The 20072-nt window shown below is 32.2% G+C and overlaps 2 protein-coding genes across 2 annotated transcripts; both read left to right on the forward strand.

The window, feature by feature from the left end:
- The first annotated feature begins 4528 nt into the window (after window positions 1-4528).
- Window positions 4529-5986, forward strand: LOC146953123 (F-box/LRR-repeat protein At3g48880-like). The gene is made up of 2 exons (XM_085740935.1): window positions 4529-4890; window positions 5398-5986. The coding sequence occupies exons 1-2, from the start codon at window positions 4529-4531 to the stop codon at window positions 5984-5986; spliced, it is 951 nt and encodes a 316-aa protein (XP_085597061.1).
- A 2341-nt stretch (window positions 5987-8327) lies between these two features.
- On the forward strand, window positions 8328-19702 carry LOC146953124 (putative glucuronosyltransferase GUT1). Its single transcript, XM_085707931.1, has 8 exons — window positions 8328-13473; window positions 14174-14320; window positions 14421-14485; window positions 14656-14725; window positions 18065-18283; window positions 18864-19007; window positions 19094-19229; window positions 19318-19702. Exons 1-8 carry the CDS (start codon window positions 13090-13092, stop codon window positions 19545-19547), a joined length of 1395 nt encoding a protein of 464 aa, XP_085564057.1. The 5' UTR covers window positions 8328-13089; the 3' UTR covers window positions 19548-19702.
- Window positions 19703-20072: the final 370 nt, after the last annotated feature.

Genomic DNA, 20072 nt, shown 5'->3' on the forward strand with positions numbered 1-20072 from the left:
ACATATTGAGGGACCAAAATGATTTTCTTCGTTCAACAAACTTTTAATGAACACTACTTACAAATGGAATGACAAACTAGGGATGACAAAGGTGGATGATGACATATAAAAAATGCACTAAAAATGAATGTTTTATTTATTTTAATTCCGAGCCAGCATGTAACTTTTACAAGTCTTCAATGATTTCATACTTTAATTGGTCCATGCGTTTTAGTCACTCATGAAGCATCAATTTATCCATAAATTTGGTCCTCCTCAAGGACAGAAGAAAATTCAGTTCTTACGCATGAACCTTTACAAGTCTTCAATGATTTCATACTTTAATTGTTATACATCTATTTTAATTTGTGTTACGTTTTTTTATTTAGTCTTGGAACAAGGGAGTTTTATAATGAGTTGGAGCAAGGGCTCTAAAAAATTTACTTATTTTATGAAATAAAGGGAGTTTTATAATAAGTAAAAATTGAGAGTTATTCTATTTAGTTCTTGGGACCGTATATCTAGCTTATCGGGTACCATGTTGTTAATCCACGACTTATCAACCGGAACCTCCACGGCCAGTTGTGGTGTCTTCACGATCTGTCAATCGGTTTATTAACTCTGATTGTTACGTCTATCCACAAATCCACCGCCACGACTCCTAATTCGCTTCCGGGCTTCAGGATGCTTTATCAGTAAAGCTCTTAGAATTGAAAATTATGATTGAGCCTGAGGATGTGAAGATGATCAAATGAGAGACAAGGTAATGTTGAAAGCTCAAAACATGTTATATCGACATTCTAAGTCCAAGAAAATCTGACACAGGCCTTCAATATGCAATGATGCATTTGCAAATAAAATTACATCAAAATCTCCATTTTTTTAAATAAAAAATTACATCAAAATCTGGGATGACGCATTGGGTTGACCAAGGTCAAGAAATCCAGATTAAAGATAATGGGAGAGCATGAAGAAGAGCCTATGGAGAAGAGGCTCAAGGGAACAATGTAGTTTGTTGAATTTGCATGCATTTTATAACCCTTCCCTTTCAAAAAATTTAAAAATTATTTTCATCTCAGAGAAATTTTCTTACCACCAGGGCAGAGGAGGCTAGCATACTTTCAAAGTTCAAGAGAATAATGATTATGGGACATGTTGTAGAAGATACTCATCATAATCACCATTTCTTTTCTCTATAGCATAACCGGTGAGAATTTGAGTCAAATATTTTTCCCTTTTTACTATATTTTTTCATATGTGAGTATCCTTGTTTGAGCCATACGAGGCACATTATTATTGGTCGTACTTTCTTACACGCGAGGCACATTTTCTGGTACTCTAAGCCTTTTCAAACCACCCTTATTGTTATGTTAACCTTTGCTAACCCACTTTAACCAACCATGCAATTTTATTTTATTTTTTGTTTTGGTGATGAATGAAAAAGATCATTAAAGATCTTAATTATAATATTTAAATATTAAGGATAATTTAAATCTTTTTCAAAAATAAAGGATAACTTCACTGAAAATTTAATTATGAAAACAAATTCATGTATACATTGAGCAATTTTAATACGAACCAAAATCTTCTTAAAAAGAAAAAAATAAAATACAGATAATAAAAGTAAAATTAAGCGAAAATTATATATTAAATTTAATTTTGATACACTGTCAGCTTAAAAAGTTTAACACCATAAATAAATCATATGTTATGTATTTTTGAGTAAAGTGAAACTTTTCAAATAAATGAATCGATAAATATGATTGATTGACAATATAAACAAATATTTATTCTTTCATTTTTTTGTCAACAAATATTTATTCTAATGATAGGGTATATGAAATATAGGTCTATCATATGGACCTCTTAAAAATGTTTAGTGGTAGTCTTATCATATGGACCTCTAAAAAATGTTTAAAGGTGGACTCTTACCACTATTATTAAACTTTAATAAAATATTACATATCTTCCCTTTTACAATTATTATTATTATTTCCTCAAAAAAAATTATTATTATTATTATTATTATTATTATTATTATTAGTATTAGTAAATTTCATTATTTTGCTAACAAAGATAAGAATAATCCTTATTAGGAGGTTAGACAAATCCATAAAAAAAATATTTAACATTTTAACTTTTATGCGAACCAGCCACATTTATTTTTTACGATCATTTATGACAGTGACGAAAAAGGTTGGATAGCCATTTGAAACAATATTTTAATGTCCAAGGTAAAATAATTTTACTACCAAATAGGTGTGATATATTATTCTAGTAATTAAGGATAGATAATGAATCAAATATTTTTTGCATTGTTGTGGTAAAATTATCATTTCAAGGTCTTTGACTATATATTTCAAAGTAGTCTCGATTTCAGTCCTCACTCCATTCACCCCCATATATCTAAGAGAGTGACATTGCTTGGTCCTTTCAACGTTCATTAGTAGGTTTTTTATTGACTCAAACCTTTGCAAGGAGCTTAGGAGACGAGGTATGCTTAAATCAATCCATTTCCTATGTGATTTTACTTGTTGAAAGTCCGATTTTTTGTTGAATTATTTTCAAAAAGTTCAATATGCTCCCTTCTAAGAAATTTTTCTCTCAAATAAGTTGAATTTTTGGGAAATGGATTGCCCTTATACAATCACACTATTAAGGATCTAGATTGTTCAATTAAGATCTGATGGTGTATAATTTCCGCTTCATATTTTAGATCCATTTTATAAAATGAAATCCAAGATTTTGGTTGAGATTTTGCATACATGGTTGAATATGTCTGCACGAAATCATGATTATCTTGCATCTGGGTGATCTTCGTCTGATTATTCTTAAGGTTGAACAAATAAAAATATTTATGGTTTCACCGGTTTCATAAAAAATCATCAAAAATTGATTGTCTGCAGTTACACTGTTACACCAGATCATTTGATTGAGATCTGACAGTGTATAATTTTTGCATTTTTTTAGATCAATTTTAATGGATCTAGATCGTTCGATTTCAATTAAGATCTAGCGTATAATTTCCGCTTCGTTTTTTAGATCCATTTTTAAAAATTAAAGGTTTTTGTTAAGATTTGGCATATTTTGTTGTATATGTCTGCATGAAATCATGGTTATCTTGCATCTGGGTGATCTTTGTCTGATTTTTCTTAAGGTTGAACAATTAAAAATATTTATTGTTTCTCGAGTTTCACCAAAAATTTATTGTCTGTAGTTACACCATTACACTATGGATCTAGATCATTTGATTTAGATCTGACAGTATATAATTTCCGCTTGTTTTTTAGATCCATTTTTTAAAACGAAATTCAAGATTTTTTGATGCGTTGTTATGGATCTAGATCGTTCGATTAAGATCTTGTGTATAATTTCCACTACGTTTTTTAGATCCATTTTTCAAAAATGAAATCCAAAGATATTGGTTAAGATTTAACCTATATGGTTGTATATATGTTTGCACGAAATCATGGTTAACTTGCATCTGGGTGATCTTTGTCTGATTTTTCTTAAGATTGAACAAACAAAAATTCTTATTGTTTCATAGGTTTCATCAAAAATTTATTGTCTGCAGTTACATCATTACACTATTTTTTTTTTTGAGAGATACACCATTACACTATTGTAGACCTAGATTGTTGGGTTAAGATCAGATAGTGTGTATGTCTTATTCATCTTTTAAATCCATTTTTTAACCAATGAATTTGTGGTTAGTTTGATCAAAGAAAATCAATATATTATTTTTCTTTTGGCATAAAAATTATTTTTATTTATTTTTCGATAAAACAATTTTTTTATTTTTTTGAAGGAAAAACAATATTTTTTTTTATTGTTTCTTAGGTTTTATCGAAAATGTATTAATTGTCTTCAATTACCACAATTACATTGTTGTAGATATGGATCGTTTAATTTTGTTAAGATCCTACAGTGTATATTGCCACTTCGAATTTGTGGTTTTGATCCAATTTCAAAACTGAAATTCAAGATGGAGTGTGCGTAGTTACACAAAGACACATTGTGGTCCTGGATATGGATAATTTGATTAAGTTCATATGGTGACATTCTCAATTCATATTTTGAATACTTATTAAAAATAAAATAAAACTAGATACTTGGTTAAGATTGAACTATTGGGCCAAACTATAATTAGTTGACAAAACGAAGATATATCAATTTCATGCCAAATGTTTGTGTTAATTACATGAAAATGTTTTATTTTGAAGCACAGGTTTGGTTTGATTTTGCAAATAAATGCCAATATTGATGAAAGTGCTTTTGACAATTAACGTTTTAAAAAAAGTATCTTTTGTTGAACTTTTTTTAACAGTAGATACTACTGACTTCTTGAATAAACCTTGGTTTACCTATTAATAATTAGATTTGGTTATTGATATTGTTGTTCTTATTATTTAGGTTTGAAAATCTTTGTTCTTAATATATAGCTCAACTGACACTATATCATCTCTTGGATTGCATGTGTTTTGCTTACATTCCAATTTTAACACATATTTAATGTCTGAATTAATATTTCATGCAGGAAACGTTAACAATGAAGAAAAACAATTCAGCTAGTAGAATCTCAATTCAAGATCTGTTCTATGATATCTTGATTAGAATTTTCTTGAAACTGAATGTTGTTGAACTTTCAGTTGCCTCCATGGTTTGCAAATCATGGAATGAAATTTGTCGTAACCACTTACTCTGGGCTAAGCTCGACTTATCTCGACTTAGCTCCAATGCTTTCAATATACCCTTGCTGCCAGGAGCTTGGAGGGACGATTTAGTTTCAAAAAGTAAATTGATCACATGCTTGAAGTATGCTCTACGTTTGAGCAATTACAATACAAGTTGCTTGGTGTTCAATTTCTTCATATACTTGCAAGATGCAGAATTAATCTTCATTGCTGAAAGGTATCATTTTTTACTTACAATTCTACACAATTTGCATGTTATGTAGGACAATATATTTCTCCTTTTCTTATCTCATTTTATTCATCTCCTTAATTTTTTGGAATTCATGATAACAGAATAATTCTCTGAATTTATTTTTGATGATTTGTTTTATAACCAATGAATATATAGTGTACATTACTTTTTGGGACTAAGTTTTTAGTATTTTAGATAAAAATATCTCACGTCTATTAAAATTTAACTGCACTCTTTTTTTTTATGAAAAAAATATCAAAACGGACATATAGCAAAATGGAGTACAAGGGTACAACCTATCACAGTACTAGTTCAAGTGTTTATTTGTTTGAAGCAGCAGATATTGCTTCTTTAAGATGTGTATTGTATTATTATCAATTTCATCATTTTACAAAAACACTTGTCTGCAACCCTTGTGTTTCTGGCTCCAATTAACTATACTCTCTTTATTAGTCTTGTGGTAATTTAATATGTGCATTTTCCATTTTGTAGGACGCCAAATCTAAAAAGATTAGTATTGCCATTCACGGGAAAACTGTCCAAGAATGCAGTAGATATTGCGATGAAATCATGGGACGGCCTTGAATCCATCACCATTACCGCCATGGTCAAGCCGAGTCGCATCTTTTCTGCCATTAGTAAGTATTGCATGACCATCTATGAACTAAAATTTACTAACGACTTCAGCATAAGTGAAGCAGATCTTGTGGTTCAATACACCCCAAATTTGAAGCTCTTGAGTGTTCGAAACATAATGGTGAACCTAAGAGCTTTATGCAACGTACTCAACAGCTTGGAAAAATTGGAGGTGGTAAACATTTGCCACAGTTTTATTTGGGATCGAGTAGAAGGTGCAGTTAAAGCGTACACCGTTCGTGATTTGCGAAACCATTTAAGTCTCTCGTGTTTACAAAAGCTGATGTTTTGTAATAGAAGAAGGTGTGCCTCAGGTGCAGAAATAGGAATGATCCAGTTAGAGGACCATTTGGGCGTTTTGAAGATATTTGGCGTCAGGATGAGATTAGGTCTCTTGCACACTAAATCAGAAGAATATGTTCAAGAATGGATAATCTTTAAATAAGTCCTTTTTTTTGTTTCTGAATAAAGTACACAATTAGCTTAACTTGTATGTGAAATTCTGTGCACCCCTATCAAAATATATTTTTCTTGATTTAATTACAATTTTCAAGTGTTACTATATCTTAAATCTTAATCATGTTGTAGTGTTAGTCCTCACATCTACATATTTATACTCTAAAGTAAGAGGGAGATGTCTATTTTTTCCTATATATTTTTAAACCATAGTTTAGCCCTAGTTAGTATTAAGATTTTTAGTCTGCCAAGCCTAGAAGTGTTGTGAACCTAAGTTTCTACTTGTTTAATTATTTATGAAGGTTGTGTGTTATTTCCGAATATGATTTTTATGATGTATGAAAACATGATCTTTTGTGAAATATTTATTCTGTGCTTGTAAATTGTCTGCTAACCGTAGAATTGCTATGATTATATATCCACTGTCATTTGATTAACAGAAATTCTTGTAGACGTTAATGACCAAGTTAAAAACAAATTTAAGAGCTAAATCATTCAATGGTTTGTGAATAAACCCTCCTAGATTTCTTCTTCTCTCTATTACCATGTGAATGTTGATGAGAGAAATTTTTATTTTCCATTAGATCAATCTTAGCCGAATCTAGGCCTATGTGAGGGAGTCAGTACTGAGAAAATTCATTCTTGGTCACAAACACAATAGTGTTTAGACCCACACAAATAATTAAACAAAATTAAAGAAAAAATAATAGAATAATATGACTAATTTTTTTTTCATTTATTTTTCGCTACTTTTGTGAGTGTGCTCAAACCCATTTTATTTGTATTTGTGTTCAAGCAAGTCTTCATCGTCAGTACTTTAAAAAAAATAATCCTTCTAAATTGATAGATCCATCTGTCTAGTGGATGAATGTCGGAAAAAGTTTTACTTTGACAACTTTGGAAAAATACAATTTTTATAACTTGAAGATGATTTTATTCATGAAATATTTTATTTTGTCTTGAATTTTGGATCACTATGATATTGTGTTTCATGAGCATAAATTATTAATGCAAGAAAAAAATTCCTTGCTTTGTTTTTGGTAATGGACATTAGTCCTACAAACAACCATTATAGATGGTGATTTTGTTTTTTCAATTTTATTGGTTAGAATTATATATCCATGGCTCATGACATTAGATCTCAAAGAAAAAACTGATTTTGAACAAAAATGATTTCTTGTAAAATGTTTAAGTTTTAATGAAGTATAAAAATAATCATTTTCTTGGCTTGAATGAACTTGTGGTTAATGGATCTATTGTTTTTTGATAGAGTAATTTTTAAAGAAATAATTTTGATGATATTTTATTGATGGCAGAACTTATGAAGGGAAAAATAGTCATTTTTTGTACTATTCCTTGTGGATCAAAGATGACTGAGTTTGTCTCGTCGAAACCTTCGTAATGGACATATGGTTCATGCTATTTGGATACAAATTCATTGAGTTATAATTTAAATATATAAAAAAAAAGGTATATGGTTTAAGTTGTAAGTAAAGAAAAGTTTAAAGTTAATTATAATCTTGCAAATTTATGTCTATTGAAATTTAAAATTATTTTGAGAATGAAAATGATTAAGTGTTGTGATGTTGAAGAAAAATTAGTTTCACTGGGTTTCGAGAATATTGGAACTTTTGGCACTAATTTTAGCCATGGGGAGGATTTTATGTTAAAGTTATATTTTGCCTTAATTTTGAGAAAAATAATTGAATACTTTTTCGAAGAATATTGTAAAAACTGGAGAAATTACGGAGAGAGAAAAATTCATAAAAATTACAAAGAGAAATTTTTTAGTCGTTTTCAATTATTTTGAAAATGGTTTATGAAAGGTGTTTTCACATGCATCCTAAGTACATTCAAGTATATATTGATAACTCCAAATTATATCAGAGTTTTGTGTCTTTTTGGAGTCATTCTGATATCATTTCAGAGTCAATTTTAGGAATGTTTTAGTTCAATTCAGCAACAAGTTGAAGGAATTGTCATATTACTGATAAGTCACTTTGAAGAGCTCTAAAACATATTGAATTCATCCTTACCAGACAAGTTTGTAGTCGTGCTATGGTTTTTAAAGTGACTTCTTAGGGCATAGTCACTATGGATGTTACAATGATGAAAATGGGACAACGAATTAAGAAAATTGACGATACAAGCTTTCGTGGAGGTTGTGCATTGTGCAACATGCCCTGTACCTCGTGTAGGAATTGAGAACAATCATATGACACACAACTTCCTCGTGCACATCGTGCAGGGTCACTTATTTCATGAAGCGCATAACAAAAAAATTATATTTCGTTTTTCAATATAAATAAAGGAGCGACAACTTCATAACCAAGGGTCGAAAATATATTGTAGAAAGATGAGAAACTCGATTTCTAGGAGGTCAATGTTGAATATTCAACTTGAAAATTCGACATCGTGTAATCATGTGTAATTTCTTAATCTTGTTGTCATGTCTCTTTTGATTATGAGTAGCATGATTTTTTAGATTATGTCATTTTATGAACTTCTTGAGATATACTTGAACCATAAAATCGTAGAGTACTATTTTATGCAAGTATTATTCAGTTATCCTTCTGTGTTATGCTTTTTATATGTTGACGGATTTATGAATTGAATTCAAGTATCAAATGACTATTTTCCCTAGCTTTTGAAACTTAATATAGGATAAATGTCTAATAGATAATGGTTTTAGACATATTGAATTGTCTTATTGTGATACTAGATTTAACGTTGAATTAACATTCGATGATCACGAAATCACATAAGAAGTTAGGGTGTTACTGTGTGAAGAAAATCACTTTTTAACTTTGGTTGAGGTTTGATGATAACAACACCACGTCACAAAAAGAAGAAAAATTTATGGAGGATTTAGTTGATGAATGGTGTGAAAGACCTAGGCTTCATTGTTATACATTTTCTAAGTGTGGCACTTATCTTATGGTTTATCATTCTTAACGTACAACTTAGAATGCTCATAATACATTTTCAAATATTTTTATAAGTTAAAGTTTTAAGTCCATATGAAGCAATGCATCCAAAACACGTAAAAAACACTTTGTTAGGCATGTGTAACGGGTTGCACCTTGACAGGTAACCGGTTACAAGAGTTGCATTTTTGAAAAATATTAACGTTGGAAGGTGTAATTGTTGCATTTCCCATGGTAACCAGTTACCACCTTCAAAAATTAAAATTTTATGAATAGGTGTCATTTCAAATACGTCTCTATTCATTTGAGACCCTTTTTGAAAGGTAACATTGCTTCATAAACACATTTTCAACCTCTATAAAAAAAAAATGAGATCATAATCATTTTAACAACAACTTTCACATTCTCAATTGTCAATTTCAATATCACTTGCATTCTAAAACTCTCATTCTCTTGTCTTGGAAAACATTGTCCATTCTTTAACATTCCTAAAGAAAGTTTTTGGAGCACTAAGTCCTTTGTGTTAAAGTGATATTTATCAAAGAATCAACCATACATTATTATTCTTCATTTCTTTTGTAAAAATTTTCTCATCATTTGTTGGTGGGAATTGTTGTAAAAGATAATGGGGTGCTATTTTGATGGACAGAAATATTTTTAGGGGATCTTGGGTTAAGGTTGCTTATAACAAAGATTCATACTTAGTGGAAATATTTCACGGGGTATGAAGAGAGTGGATGTGCCCTTAGGTTAGAAGGGGAACCACTATAATTCTCTAGTGTTATTTTTCTCTTCCCTACACTCATTACTTTTCCGCATTCGTTCATAGTTTCAACACAATTTTCCAAAAAAATAATAAGAACCCTAAACTCGCAAAAATTATCCTAAAAATCCAAAAACCTAACCCACCCACCCACCTAGTGTGATCAAGAAGAATAGTGTTGCGCGGTACATTCTGGTAGTTGAAAACTATAGTGGATAATCTCATAAAGTGTGGAGACTAAACTAGCACATATTTGGTGACCCAGGATAACCCTCTTGTTTGATTATCTTACCACTTGTTTTTTAGGGAAATGCTAATTTGTGTCCTTAAAACACAAGTTAATGAATCGAAATTAGAAATATTTTGTTATAATTAAGATTTGAATTTAATTTTTCTACTTTTAATTAATTGAATGCACAAAATTTAAGAAAATGTTTCTACTTTTTGGTTGCTTAACATGTGCTCTAAGGACACAAGTTAGCATAATCCTATTTTTTTATTATGTCTTAAACACAAATAACAGACAATCAAGTTCATAATATTGTCATCACACTATCCAGAACAGTTTGGTCCTTATTAATTTAATTCTTTAATATTTATCATTATACTATCTAGAATGATCTGGTCTTTATATATTTAATTGCCTAAAATTTATCACTATATTATCTTGAATGATCTGGTTCATATAAATTAATTGTCTAACCTCTTACCATGAATTTCTTTAGCATACAAGTTTTGTAAGTTGCATGACTAAATTTTAAACGGGTCATAATTTAAACCCCATTTCTTTTTGACTATTCTTCTACTTCAAAAATGATGAATCGTAATCATAATGGTTGTCGTTTTACCGGTTTCGCAAGAATTTGATGGTGAATTCAGACACCGGATTTATCAACGAGGTAAGGGCACGAAATGGAGTATTTATAGAGGAGATTTTTGTGGAAGGATCATAGGACAACGAAATCGATGAAGGACTCAAAGAAGATAGTGAGTCAATCGATGAGGTCGTTGTGAGGTTGCCATCAAGGAGAACGTAGAGATCACAGACATAGTGGAGGGCATAGAAAGAGTGCACTTTACCGTGTACATAAAAAAAGTGTCACTTTGTCACTCTATATAATTTTTCTTTGCTTAGTTTTATTACTTGCTAAAGACAAATTCATTTAAGTATCTTTAAATTTTAAATTTTTTAATGATTTTTTGGAGTCATATTTATAACATGATAAAAAATTGGAAGTTAATAATTTTGTTGGAACGATTAAAAAAAAAGGTAGTTACATATGAACAATTGAAACTATATGGTGCAAACGTGAATTATAAAACTAAGTTTTTTTTTTCCACTAATTATAAAACTAAGACTTCTGCTACATGAACACTAAATTGAGTTCAACATCAACTAGGGGTGTTCCGGACCAATCCAAAATGTTTGGATTGCACAAATATTTTGATCGAGCATAGAACTGAACCAAATCGTTCAAACCCAGTCATATACGGTTCAGACGACATGGTTTTATAGCTTGTTGCTTTGTCTGCTTTAATAATACTGCTTATCCTAGTGAGTTTTATGGTCCCATTGGACCGGAAGCTTCTCGAACTCAAGCATTTACTTTTCTAGTTAGAGACCAATGTCTTGGAGCTAATGTAGGATCCGCTCAAGGACCTACCAGTTTAGGTAAACATTTAATGCGTTCTCCGACCGGAGAAGTTATTTTTGGGGGAGAAACTATGTGTTTTTGGGATCTACGTGCTCCCTGGTTAGAACCTCTAAGAGGTCTTAATGGTTTGGACTTGAGTAGAGTGAAAAAAGACATACAGCCTTGGCAAGAACGTCGTTCTGTAGAATATATGACTCATGCTCCTTTAGGTTCCTTAAATTCCGTAGATGGCATAGCTACAGAGATTAATGCAGTCAATTATATCTCTCCTAGAAGTTGGTTAGCTACTTCTCATTTTGTTCTAGGATTCTTCATATTCGTAGGTCATTTACATTCCTACTCAATTACTCTTATGTTCAACTCAGTCACACATGCTATATTTTTTAAGAATTTTACATATTATATACTCTTATGTTCAAGTCAGTCACTCATGTTATTATTTTATTTTATTAAGAAGCCGGTCACACAAGTTATATTTATTTGTTAAAAATTTACTTTTTATACACTCAAGTCAAATTAAAAACATGTTAAGATATAATCCTTTTCATTCTCAAAGTCACGAACATAGATATAGAGAAATGACAACACACTTTTAAGTTTTTTTTTTGTTAAATAGCTTAGTCGTTATATTTATACATTTAAGTGTCGAGAGGAGAGAAATACAGGGTTGACCGCAACCCTTATAAATAATGTTATGATAACTACCAACTAAATTGGACATTTAAGTATTTTTATTTTATTTTGGAAGTTTTAATATCTTGGCTTTGTATTATGGTACAATTGATGTATGTGACGTGGATGCACACTCATTTTTAATTATTATTTTTTAAATTTGACATGAGATTTTGATTATTAAAGTGTTTTTTCTTTTAATTTTATTTTTGTACATTTGTTTTGTAGTGTATTCAATCAATCAAACACAAAAATGTATTTCTTTTATTAGTTTGGTTCATATTGAACAACAATCAAAATCAAACCAACACATTTAGTTTTGATCGTTTTGAACAACAAGTTTATTCAAAACAAACTAAACCGATTTGCGAACATCAATAAATCAGTAACATCATCAACTATGAAAATGCTTCCAAAATCCTAGTAAATATCTAATTTTGTTTTGGGGTTTTCTTGAAAGAAAGAAAAAACTAATCACTAATCTTGTATTGTATCTAAGAAAAAAAAGTAACATAGACACAAATAGTGGTCCGACCTTGTCCAAAACGTTGGACCATCAATTCCACCAATATTTAATTGATTATCGAGTTCTCCCTTTGATTTTTTGTCATAGCTATTTTTTAAGTCGAGATCTCTCCTCAATTTTTTGTCGTAGCTATTTTTTAAGTCGAGTTCTCCCCTCGATTTTTTGTCCTAGCTATCTTCTATGTTATCCTATTTACTCCCTCCGTCTCATATTACTTGACCTAGTTGACTCTGTCACGTATGCCAATGCACAATTTTAAACTTAAATTTTTTAATAATCTAGTAGAAAAAATTACAAAAATTTGATATTTTGAAAATATTAATCGAGACGAATCTAACAACATCTTATATGCTATATTTTGTTTTTATATATTAGTAGAAAAATAGAGTCAAAGCATGTTACATGAATAGTGCAAACATTCTAAATAGATCAAGTAATATGAAACAGAGGGAGTAATAATTTAAATCAGTCTAATTCTAAGATTAATATTTGCAGCTGCGCGTATGTGTTTAAAAAAATAAACATAGAGGAAGTAAACATTGTAAACAAATGCGTATGCTCTTTTTTACACCGCACCACTACATTCTTTCTTCTTCGTTCTCGAATCTAATGTGGAGTTCAAGCAGTAACAACAAATCAAGAACAATGCATCAGCATCAACCGCTATGCACACGCATGCACCAGATCGGCGCCTTAATCTTAGTTGCCGCTACATTCTTCTTCACTAGACTCTTAAATGCGCCTTGTAGCTTCTCATCCGGTGTGTCGCAGCGGAAGTTTGTTGGTGTTCACCGGTTACCGGAATCTGAAGAATTAACGGTCAAGATCTACGTTTATGAGGAGAATGAGATTGATGGATTGAAGGAGCTTTTGAAAGGGAGAGATGGGAAGATTACGCCGGAGGCTTGCTTGAAAGGACAGTGGGGTAGTCAGGTAATTTCACTATACCTGCTTTTTATAACTCGAGTGTCGCACTCACACCGGATATACAAAGCACTGACATAGACACCGGACACACTCTGACACGTAGATAGATATTAGTAATTATTAGTGAAAATGGAAGTAATTGAATGTTATTGCATTTGTGTTGTGTGTCCGTGTGTCCGGACACTGGACACATCTTAGACATGACATTGACGTGTAGACACCGGTAATAATTTGTGAAAATAGAAGTGATTGAATGTAACGACATGTGTTGAACACTGAACACAACTTTAATCTGAAGTGTTAGGTGTTGCATTGTGGCCCTTGATATTGCGAAATTCACGGTCAAATTCAGGGGATGCAACCTGAATTTGATGTAGTCTCAATTGTGGTTGGCGTTAAGCTTGATTGATGTCGTGTCAGTGTTGAACATCGACAACATTGGACATGCCTAGATACAACACTGACATGTAGATACTTAGATACTGTCACATTGTCAGACACTTGACACACCTTTAATTTGAAGTGTCGGTTTCTATATAGGTTGCAACCCTTGATATTGCGGAAAATTTCAGTCAGAGGTGGACGGTGGTTGATACAACCTGAATTTGATGTAGCATTAATGTTGGTTGGAGTTGTGGAGACATTAAAACCTTCATGTTGTATTTTGGGATCGTTTTTGAAATTTTGCTAGTTACTATTTATGTAGGTAAAAATACACAAGTTACTTTTAGAATCAAGATACAGGACGAGAAACAAGGAGGAAGCGGATTTGTTCTTTGTTCCATCGTATGTTAAATGTGCTCGTATGATGGGTGGACTTAACGACAAAGAAATTAATCACACATACGTTAAAGTAAGAAACTCTTTCGGTACTTAAATTGAAATTGCGGTGCTTATGTTTTAAATGAATTTTAGGAATTATTTAGCTGAAATTCTGTTTATGTGGTGATTAGGTTATTAGCCAAATGCCGTATTTTCGGTTATCTGGAGGCAGGAATCATATATTTGTTTTCCCAAGGTAATAATGCTGGTTATGAATTTATTTTTTTGAATTGTGAATAGCATGTGGCAATTGTGTTTTATATAGGTTAATACAGATATGAATTTTCATGTTAGTTTTTTGTTTTGTTTTTGGATTTAGACATTGTTAGGGTTTCCTGTTAGTTCATACACATGCTTTGTTTTCAGTGGAGCTGGAGCTCACTTGTTCAAGTCTTGGGCAACATATATAAATCGCTCCATTATTCTTACCCCTGAGGTGAACTTTAATTTTCCTCGTAGTTTTCTACTTTTTATCAAAGGTTTTAAATTATGGCTGCTTGCTCGATAAAATCACCGAAAATGTGGCTAGTTAGGTTGCAATTGTAGTTGTGAAGATCAGAAATCTAGGTGTTTTGGTCGCAGTTGTAGTCGTGAACCATAATTTAAAATGTTGGTTTTCTATGTTTACCAGAAACACTGAAATGGCAGTTGTAAACCAAACTGGTTTGGTGTAATTTCCTTTTTTTGACTTGTCTTTAATCATTTAGTAGATGGAATAATGAAAAGTTTGAAACAAGCTGAGGAATAAAGTACCAAATGTAATGTATGTGAAACAACACAGATGTAACAATGAGGCAGTACTTAAATGTATCTTAGCCTTCATTTTCATAATGTTGATTTTCATTTGGATTTGTCCTTTCTTTTCATTGAACTAGGGAAAAAGTTTAAAGTTTACATGAACTGAGTATTGAGTACCCGGCCTTTGATTAAATGAATTTAACATTTCTGTCTTGGTCATGAACGTGCAAGTCCTGAAGAGTTTTGTTCTATAATGTTGCATTTTAATTTTGTTAGCAATGTTATATTTGTAAATAATAAGCTTTGGAATAATCAAGAAGTAAAATTTGAATTTCACCCTCTTTAGTTTGTCGGTATGTTAGGGTCAGGCCTTAATTAGGAAATATCACCTCAAGATGGGCCAAGGAATCAAGTTGACAAGCCTTGTTAGGAATTAGTATTTAGTTAAGGGCCTTGTAAGGAAATATGGTGGAATAGTTGATTAGGTAGGCTGTTATTAACAATGGCAGAGAAGCTAGAGTGAGTTAGATGGTTGGTAAGTTAATTTTAGGTGGTAGGTCAGGTTTTCTCATTTCTAGGGAAGACGGTTGTTTTTCATCACTATATTCTGAACTACATGGTTTCCAGTATTAGAGCTTCCCAAATACTTTCAAGAAAGGAGAAGCAAATACTTTACGAATTGTTGAGAATGCTGGCACGCTTAAGTTTGTGTTCAAGGAGGAACATGTGGGGATTCTTGAATTTGAAGGAGATCTTTCTTAGGGAGGATGATGGGGGATTAGCAATCATTGCAGACTACAGTTATCCTATCATAGATCATTGACAGTTGGTGGAATACTATTATCCCAAGGTTCCAGACAGCTCGCATGCCTTATCTAAAGATTCAGCGAAGGGGTCAACAAGATCAACAGACAGGGGAAAGGGTCAACAAGATCAACAGACAGGGGACTGATCTTTCTATGGTTTCTGGAGAGAAGGGGGTCAAAAGGGTGGAACATCATCCACAACATTTTTGGACATGCAAATTATAAACTTTTGTATTGAATGCTGGCCTTTTTCATAGCACAAGTGTTCATAATATAAGATGTGGAATGCTGTTACTATTCAGACCTCAAGCTGTTTCTGGACTGAAAATCGGATACAGGGTATTATTTCACTGGGAATAGTCCCTGCAGGATACACTTTGATGTATGAGAATAGTCAGGGGAAGACTTTGTTCATTATTCAACCAGGAAGGTCTTGCTTGGTAGATTTAATAAGTTCAGCTCCATATTAATAACCAACTTAAGATAATATTTGAGATATTTGACGCAGAAATGGATTAATTCTTTACCAAAATTGAGAGGTAAAACACTGGGCAATAACATCAAGCTATGATTAACTCAACTGCTCAACAAATTAATGTCGCTCCAGCTTCAACGGGGCCCTGGTCGAAGTTATTTCTGCGTTTTGTAGACGCACACATCAAGCATTGATTGATCATTACACTTCAAGCATAGATTGATCATTATACTTCAAGCAATGAGATTCAGTGGGGAGTTCTATGGTCGTGCCAGATTCAGATTTTTGTGAAAAACCTATACGCAACAAAGCAGTTCTGGTCATCTGGCTGGTGGAGCTACAAGAATGTACTGTTAGGGGCAGGCCCCAATTAGGAAAGCTTACATCAAAAGCGCAAGGAATCAAGTGGGTGAGGCCCAAGTTAGGATTTTGTAGTGAGTTAAGAGCAGGCCTTGTTAGGAATGATATTAGGACAGTAAATTAGTTAAGGATGGAGGCAGAGAAACTAGAGGTTTGTGGGTTAGATAATTTTGAGTTGGAGAGACCAGGCTGTTGAATTCTTGGGCAAGACACCATTGTGTCTCGTTCTTGCTCTTTTTTCCACCCTGAATACCCAATTATCCGGAGATGGAGAAGGATAAACCAAAATTTCCTTATTCTCTTTCTCATCATGTCTATATTATGACCGATCTACAGGTATAGTACTATCAATGAGCCAACAGTTGATTTTGGTTGTCCAATGCATCCTTAGAAATTACTCACATTTCCCTCTATTTTTTTACCTGCCGTAGTGTCGCATAAAAACACGATCCTCTGTACTTGTGGAGGCGCTATTAGTGTTGTTTGTTTGAGAATGGAGAGAAAATGAGAGAAAGTACTTTCTGATTTTAAACTGTATTTCTTAGTAATGGTTATGAAAGAAACCTGATATATAATACAAGAGTCGTAGTGACTCTAAGCTTAAGCTATAACTTGCTCCTAACAGAACAGAAGCAATTATCCGGTACAACCTAGAGTAGACCACATAAGCCCTAGTAATAAACAAAACAGAAGTAGTAATCAAGTACAACTGACTAAACATTAGTTCATATACATGTACTCTTATACATTGCTTAAATAATTGACCTCTGTACTAAATAAAATAGAGACATTTTAATAGTGGAAAGTGACTTTTATTGATGGCGGAAGCGTTTACAACAAATAGAATTATACACACTATGGATAATGTAGAATTCCCACATAAACTAAGAAAATAGATATTATACACAATTACTATCCAAGAATTTCGAGAGTCTTGGTCTCTCCCTCCCAAAACCATTAAAAAAATATCCCATTAATCAATTTTTCCTTTCATTTCCCTATTTATTCCTAAAATTAAACATAACTGATATAATAACTGCCTATAACTGCAATAGTAAGCAGTCTTACATGTTCTTGGCTACTTTTAGTCCCTTATCTTTATTTAACTTTCAATCTGTCCTTCTTTTATTATACCTTTGAAAGATAAGAGACCATTTTGGAACTAAAATGAAAGAGAGATCAAATTCAACCCTAAAATAAAGTTAAGGGATCAACAGTACAATTTAGCCTTTATTCTTTTATTCCTCTAATCCTACCCTTCTTATTTTTTAGTTGAAAGCCTCTATATTCTCCATTTCTTCAACTATTAAGGCTTGACTTTCCTAAACATAAATGCTCGAAGTTGTCATGAAAGGTTATCTGCTCTTAAAGTTTTTTCTTTGGCTAATCAATGTAGGGGGATCGCACTGATAAGAGAGATACCAGTGCCTTTAATACATGGAAAGATATAATCATTCCAGGTAATGTCGAAGATGGTATGACCAAGGCTGGGTCTCCCATGGTCCAGCCTTTGCCTCTGTCTAAGCGCAAATACTTGGCAAATTATTTAGGACGTGCACAAGGAAAAGCTGGTCGTCTTCAGCTAATAGAGCTTTCCAAACAATTTCCAGAGAAGGTATGTCATCTTTAATAGTGACTGGTTAGTTCTATGAGTAAAGTTTTCTTATCGGCAGAATCCTGTATTTCAGGGATGTGTTTTAATTTTAGTTCTATTAAATGAAAAATTTACCTGCATTCAGAATGTTATGCTAAAGCAAATGTGATGACTGATAGATAGTAATCTCCATTTACTTTGTCATAGTTTGGTTCAGGAGTGAAAATTAAACTGAACCAGAAACCAGTTTTGTCAAACTGAACTGTTTATGATACTCAACCCTGAACTGAACGGAACCAGAACTTTGGATCAGTGGACCAGTTTTAAATATTCGAAATCGAACCAAACTACTTTATGAATGGTTTTCCGAATTGTTCTGAACTGATTTTCTGAAGTGGTTAAACTAGTTCAAAAAATGTTTTTATCAACTAGCATCTACAGCATATATCAATTAAAAGTCGACATATCATATTGCAATTTTTTTAACAGGAGAACTACACTTATCATTTATTTGCGGTTCGGAATATTGTGCTTGTTAGCTAGGATTAGTCTTCACAATCATTTAATTTTTTTATGAAGCATATATTGATGGTTTAAACAGTTGGAATGTCCAGATTTGAAATTCAGTGGAGGGGAAAAGCTGGGAAGGAAGGATTATTTTGAACACTTGCGCAATTCAAAGTTTTGCCTCGCCCCCCGAGGGGAGTCATCTTGGACCCTTCGATTTTACGAGTCTTTTTTTGTGGTATGTTTATTGCCTCCTTCTTTACTCTTCTCCCTAAAGACTGGAAATCGAATGAAGTTATATAACCATATATTTCCATTTTTAAGGAATGTGTTCCAGTTATATTATCAGATCAAATAGAACTGCCCTTCCAGAATGTCATCGATTACAGTCAGATATCAATAAAGTGGCCATCCAGTCGAATAGGTCCCGAACTATTGCAGTATTTGGAATCCATTCCAGGTCAAAGTGCTCTTCCATTTACCTTTTCCACACATCATGTCCCTTTTTCCCTTCTTAGTTTTGAATGTAAATTATTTTATTTGTGCAGATAAAGACATAGAGGCAATAATAGCTCGCGGTCGACAAGTTAGGTGCATGTGGGTCTATGCTTCAGAATCAGAACCTTGTTCAGCAATGCGTGGAATCATGTGGGAACTGCAGAGGAAAGTAAGGCAATTTCACCAATCAGCTGAAACATTTTGGTTGCACAATGGATCGTTTGTAAACAGAAACTTGGTCGAATTTTCTAAATGGAAACTCCCTGTACCTTTGCCTTGATAAGCTTGGCATATAGTTTTTTTTGTATAAAGTATTTTATTTTGTAACTATTATTCAACTCTTGATTCTTTACAAGCATATGTTAGTTTTATCATTGTCCTCTAGTAATCTATCTATATAGTATATATAAAATAAAATAACTTTTCGTTGATTAATACGCATGCCATAATTAATATTTGTTTGTTTTCCTCTGCTGAATAATTTTCTCCAACATGTTGCTCTAAGTTGAAAGTTTAATTTCTCTTGCCTGTTGGCAAGGATATTATAGACTATTGAACACCACCACCAAGTACCAACAAAATCACCCACTTTCTCTACCTCTTTTTATTATATTTATTATTATGTTTACATTTAAAAACTGGTTATGATGTCAGTGTGCAGTGTTCTTGCTGTGTACTTTTTCATTTTAACATATTACGATTATTTCCACTTCATGACTCATTTATATGTTTCCTTTAGTAAGTTATATTGTATAAAGATTCAAATTGAGCTTTTCGTCTTTAATTACAGTCATAATTTGTGATT

Source organism: Medicago sativa, chromosome 1 (assembly GCF_051527215.1).
Source record: "Medicago sativa cultivar Bolivia chromosome 1, Bolivia_mono, whole genome shotgun sequence".
Taxonomy (NCBI): domain Eukaryota; kingdom Viridiplantae; phylum Streptophyta; class Magnoliopsida; order Fabales; family Fabaceae; genus Medicago; species Medicago sativa.